The sequence below is a fragment of the Arachis duranensis genome, chromosome 1 (assembly GCF_000817695.3).
Source record: "Arachis duranensis cultivar V14167 chromosome 1, aradu.V14167.gnm2.J7QH, whole genome shotgun sequence".
Classification (NCBI taxonomy): Eukaryota; Viridiplantae; Streptophyta; class Magnoliopsida; order Fabales; family Fabaceae; genus Arachis; species Arachis duranensis.
This window is the reverse complement of record NC_029772.3, coordinates 47,367,608-47,373,617: the sequence shown is the minus strand read 5'-3', so window position 1 is coordinate 47,373,617 and position 6,010 is coordinate 47,367,608. Positions and strand designations below refer to the sequence as shown.

The window sequence follows — 6,010 nt, the reverse complement described above, 5'->3', positions numbered from 1 at the left end:
ATATAATGATGGTTGATTGGAAATAGTATTGTTGGAAATTGGGATGAGGAAGGATGTATGACATGTTGATATGTTTGTAATTTAGCCATTTGTTTGAAATGGGTAAAAATGGTTATATGACGGTTTTGTGAATCGTGGTAAAGTGTTAATGTATGAGTTGAGGAGTCTTGATGTTGATTTTGGTATATTTTGATTGGTTTCAAAAAGGGTTGAAATTGGCATGTTTTGGTTGATTTTGAAAAGAGTTGAAAATGGCTTGTTTTGAAAATGGCACTTTGTGGTTTTGTATGAAAAACATTGTTTTTGGGCATACTTTGACGGGACATAACTTGGACTACGGATCTTTATTTTGTGCCAAATCTGTTTAGAAATGAAATTGGATCCGGGATGTCCATGCCGTTTGAAGAACGGGTAAAAAACGATTTAAAATGAGAAAGTTATGTCTGTTGGAAGATTGGGGGTTGAATCTGTGAATTCTGCAGCTTTTAACTTAGAAAATTTTTAGCAGAATGGCCCCTCGCGCGTAGGCGCACTTGGCGTGTACGCGCCGTTCTTTCAGAAAATGCCATCCACGCGTGCGCGTGGTGTGCGCGGGCGCGCTAATGTGCTACACCCAATGCCCAGCCATTTTCCAGAGGGTTGTGCCTGAACTGTGCCTATTTTGTGCCTGGGGCACGAGAGCACCCACGCGTTCGCGTGGTGGATGCGTGCGCGTCGCTTGGGTATTTTTCAATCCACGCGTTAGCGTGCATGAAGCATACGCGCCGATGAGTTTTGTGGCCATCCACGCGTGCGCGTGGATTACGCGTATGCGTGGCCCTATTTTCATGCCAAAGTTGATATTTGAGTTTTAAAAGCCAAATCTCATACTTTTAAGCCTCCGATCTCACCCCTTATGTATTAAATCATTATGATATGCCTAGCAATAAGAAAGGAGCTAGGGATGTGGTAACTTGCGAGTGAAGCAAGGGGAAAATTTATGATCAATGATGATCAAAGATGATTATAGGAGATATGGAGGATGATGGTGGAAGTATCGTGTATGCCATGAGCCGAAGGGCTATATTTATTGATAAATGGCTGGTTCTTGATTGAACCATGAGCCGGATGGCTGAGTTATTGCCGGGTTAAGGCAAAGCCATTACTGATTATGGCTGAGTAAAAATGCATATATGATTGATGAATGAATGTGTTAAATGGATAATAATGGAAAATGTTGAAATGTGACGTGTGACCCCGGGTAGTAGGCAGTGGCATTGTCCACTTGCTCTGGGTATGAGACGGAAAAGGATGTTTATGATAAATGAGTTTAATTATGGAGTTTTGAATGAATGTAGCTCTGATACCTAGGTAGTAGTAAGGGTTGTGGTTCGTCCCACTTGCTCGAGGTTAATGTTTGAGATTTGATAACAATGCTGATTGCTTTCAAACTGAATGAATGTATGTTTTGAGATCCTGGGCAGTAGCAAGGGTTGTGGTTTGTCCCACTTGCTCCAGGTCAGAGATTGTGACGCCTGGGTAGTAGCGGCAGTAGTGGTGAATTCACTCGCTCCAGGTTGAGCTTTTGAGCACCCGCCTGGGTAGTAGCCGCATTAGTGGTTATTCCACTGGCTTTGGGTTGAGCAGGTAGTATCAAGGGGGTTGTAGCTCAAGCCTACTTGCTCCGCAAGGGGTGTTCCTGTCCAATGGTTAGCTACCAGGACATGTCGGGTTGGCTATATAACCGATAGATGATATCATCAGCCATAGGGCAGGCATACATCATTTGTATATGTTTGAATTGTTTGGGTTTGCCTATTTGTTTTGGATTTCTGCATCATATATGCTATGTTAACTGATTATGTGCTACTTGTTCTACTTGTACCTTATTTGTGTATTACTTGCCTGTATTGCTTGTGTTTGTACAACTGAAAGGCCCCTCATGCTAGTGTCGGTGGATGTTGAGGGCTGTTCTTGATGATCCCTGGGTAGACGCAGTGATGTGGTTTCACTAGCTCCAGGTGAGGGTATGATATATTGATACAGAATTGTTGAGGTAGAATAACTGGCGATGGTTTTGTTTATGATTCTGAGTCTGATTCGTGGAAGAGTCAGCGAGTTGGGAAGCATCTGAAACATGAATTAGATTTAGCACTCCCTTATGATAATTGCCTATTCATGGATTAGCGAGAACCTAAGATGGATTTTGGTGAAGAAGTTTAGGATGCTTAGTGAGTTTTTATTGCAGTGCATTGTATTTATTTGGCACTTTTACCGTACTGGGAACCCATGGGCCTGGGGTTCTCATTCCGTATATATCTCTTATTTTTCAGATACAGGTCCAGGTGCTCAGAAGTGAGTTGTGGGTCGTCCGAGAGACGGCGAAGATCCTTATTTTCTCTACTTTGTGTTTTGCTTAGAATCTCTCCACCTTTGTTTTGAAAAGGATTATCTTATGTATTGAACTCTTTTGAACTTGCCTATAGAGGCTCTCATGTTTCCTTTGGGAGAGATTAGGATATACTGTTGTCAACTACTTTCATACTATACCCTAGCCAGCCTAAACTTCGCTGGTCGCGACTAGTGGCTATTTACTTATGTTATATATATCTATCTGTTATCTATCTCTTAATCTCCTTTATGCCTTGTTCGTATATCACGTTTGGCTTCACGGTTTATCTTTTTGTTGTCGAAACATGAGTGATACGTCTTTGCGATTTTATTTCTACTCTTTTCAGGCTTCTCGATTAATACTCCTTTCGAAATTACCTATATTTATATATTAAAAATCCACCTGAGGGTCGTACCACCGTAATATCATTGACTTATGACTCGAGCATAAGGATTTGAATATTAGGGTGTTACATTATGGTATCAGAGCAGTTCGTCCTCGTGAGCCTGAGGGATGGAACTGCTTATGCTTCAATGCATACTCTGAGTCTATGCCTGTGCTAGTTAGGGTATCAAACCGATACATCTAGCATGAAGTCCATGAGTGTACCTTTGGTGCTTTGAAGCACTATACTTCCGATATTGAGACTGATCAACTTGATATCGATTGTTTGGTGTGTATAGGAACCAGATGGCGCCTCGTGGACCCGGTCGGGGACGTGAGAGAGGTCGTACTAGTACGCAGGAACCGAAAATCAACCCGAATAACCCGGTAAACCTTATGGCGGCGTTGGAGAATATGGCTGCTGCTATGCAGGCCACTGCGGAGGCTCTTGGACAACAGATGAACAATAATGGCAATGGCGGAAGGGAAGCTCAGGGCCCGATGACACTGGCAACTTTCTTAAAGGTTAATCCACCTAAGTTCAAGGGAACCACCAATCCGACTGAAGCTGATACTTGGTTTCAGGCCATGGAGCAAGCACTGCAAGCGCAGTTGGTACTTGAAGAGCAGCGTGTTGAATTTGCTACCTATCTACTCACGGGGGAAGCATCGCATTGGTGGCAAGGGGCTCGACGTCTCCTGCAACAGGGGAATGATCCTATCACTTGGGATGCCTTCCAGGTAGAATTCTATAAGAAGTACTTTTCGAATTCCGCCAGGACAGCCAAGGAATTGGAGTTATTGCAGCTGAAGCAAGGTGCTATGTCCATATCTGAGTATACAGACAAATTTGAGGAGCTATTCAGGTTTTCCCGCATGTGTCAGGGAGCTCTGGGAGACTTCGAGGAATGGAAGTGCATTAAGTATGAAGGAGGGCTCCGAAGCGACATCTTAAGTTCAGTGGGACCAATGGAGATCCGAACTTTTTCAGAGTTGGTGAATAAGAGCAGAATTGCTGAAGAGTGTGTGAAAAGGAGGGTTGCAGAGAAAGGAAGTCATAGAGAGCACAACCAAGGATTCGCACCAAGGGGTCGAGAGTTTAAGGGGAGAGGATACATACAACACTTTTCCCAAGGACTGAATAACTTTGCAACGAGTGAAGAGTCCCAAAGAAACGGTAAGAAAAAATGGGCAGCGGCTGCTTCTGATGTTTCCAGCTGTCAGAGATATGGAAGTCATCACCCAAATAGGCCGTGCCGATTGGGGTTAGGCGTATGTTACAAGTGCGGGTTACCAGGGCATGTATCAAGAAATTGCCAACAAGGAGAGAGTCATGATGCGGGCCGATTGCGACAGTAAGATTAAGGTAATTGCAATAATCAGGCTTAAAGGACAGTGCGTGATTTTATAATATCGCCTGTACAGTAAAACTGGGACTGTCGAGCTTAATATTAGGCTGAGAAGCAAACCGGATGGTCCGAGTAAGGATTTGCCTTAATACAAATGGATAAATGCCTGTGATGTAAATGATTTTCTGTTGAAAATGATGTGTTGTGTTTGTTATGTAGTTGGTTGATTTCTGGATTTTTGGTGAAACGGATTGAACCTGTGACTTTTAGTTCCTTTGATTTAAATAGATAAGGAATAGTCCTAAATGATAGATTTGGAAACATTGATTTGAAATGCCAGTCATGCTAAGTTGTGGTTGAGTACTTGAGGAAGTAAGTGGTTGAGCTAGTACTAAACGAGAGATCAGAATAAAGCAGCAGAAACTTGTGGAAGCAGTAACACAGGATAGCTACGAATAGGAGCTGTAAAAGTTTACTATAATATCTTAAGTTTGAATACTAGAAGGGTTAAGCAGGTTATTGCAAGTAATGATCCCCAAATAGTTGGAATTGATTGTGGCTACGAGCTTTGATGGTTCTAAAGCAGATGAGGAAATTATCATTGATGCATAATTGGATTTAGATGATGAGAGAGTGCAAGTTGTCGTGTTTGAGAGATGAGTACTATGATGTTTGATCATAGTGACCTTGGATTTAGATTGAGATTTATAATGATTGGTTTTGAAAGATGAACGTGAAAATCATTAAATTGAAAGGCTGATGTGGTACTGAGTTTGGTTTGAAGGAACCCATGACGGGTGGTAAACTCCAATTTTTAGGAGAGGTGCTGTCAATTTTTCCCAAGAATTTGAAAGAGTTTTTGTTATAGTTTTGAGAAGGACCTTTGATTTGAATAACTTTAACAAGAGAGATGTGTTTCAAATGCTTTTATATATTATTAAAAGAAAGCTGGATTCTTATAATTTTGTTAGCTTGTTATTCCAAACTCATTTGATTTCTAGGAATGAAAGGGGTTTTTGATTGATGAGTCAGAGACTTTATAATAGCAAGTCATATAGAAATCTGAGGGTTTGAGAATGAGAAAGTAAGTTTGGAGGTTATGCTTGGAGTTGAACTGTGAATAGAAGAATTGGCTCGGTAGAGAGAGAGATGATAGTGATGGAGTATGATTAAGGTGTGGTGATGATCTTTGATTGATTATAGTGATGTGGGATAATGGCTATGATTAACGATGATGGCAATCTTATTGATGACATGATTTGAGATTTAATAAGGTGTGAGTTGATGAGACGATAAAAGTAAGGAACGAGGCTGTTGGTCGGCGTTGAACGAATGACCGAGACCCTCGGAGAGAGAGAAATCAGAGCACGACAACGGAAGCGCGCATAGTAAAAGGACATTGGAACTGTTATGCGTTGGATATAAAGGCAGACTACGCTCGCCTACTCGCAGTGATGGATGGAATTTTCGAGGGCGAAAATTTCTCTTAGGGGGGTAGAATGAAATACCCGGTCTAACCGAAATTAATTAAATACTAAGTTAAATAGGAGCGAATATGGTTGGAAGATTTGACAATTGGAATTTGATGATTTAAATATGATATTTGGATTTAGTGAATTTTTCCGAGTTGGAAAACATAGTTTTCTGCGTAAAAGCGCGCAATGGAATTTTGACCGGAAGTATCGGCTGAGATCTGTCTGGTACTGCAGCTGAGAAAATTGATTATGAGTAAATAAGATTAAAAAATGAGAAATTATAATTAGGGGAGGTAGAAATATTTGAAGTGCGATTTAGAGCGCTAATCTTAAAGGTTTTGGTCCAAAATTGGGCCAACGGACAAAAATAAGTGAACTGGGCCTAAGTGGGCCCAAGACCCAACATATATAAACATTAGTTATGAGCATTT

At 41.3% G+C, this 6,010-nt stretch overlaps 1 protein-coding gene across 1 annotated transcript; it reads left to right on the top strand.

The window, feature by feature from the left end:
- The first annotated feature begins 3,061 nt into the window (after positions 1-3,061).
- Positions 3,062-4,114, top strand: LOC107488086 (uncharacterized). The gene is made up of 3 exons (XM_016108785.1): positions 3,062-3,265; positions 3,341-3,432; positions 3,535-4,114. The coding sequence occupies exons 1-3, from the start codon at positions 3,062-3,064 to the stop codon at positions 4,112-4,114; spliced, it is 876 nt and encodes a 291-aa protein (XP_015964271.1).
- The last annotated feature ends 1,896 nt before the right edge of the window (positions 4,115-6,010 follow it).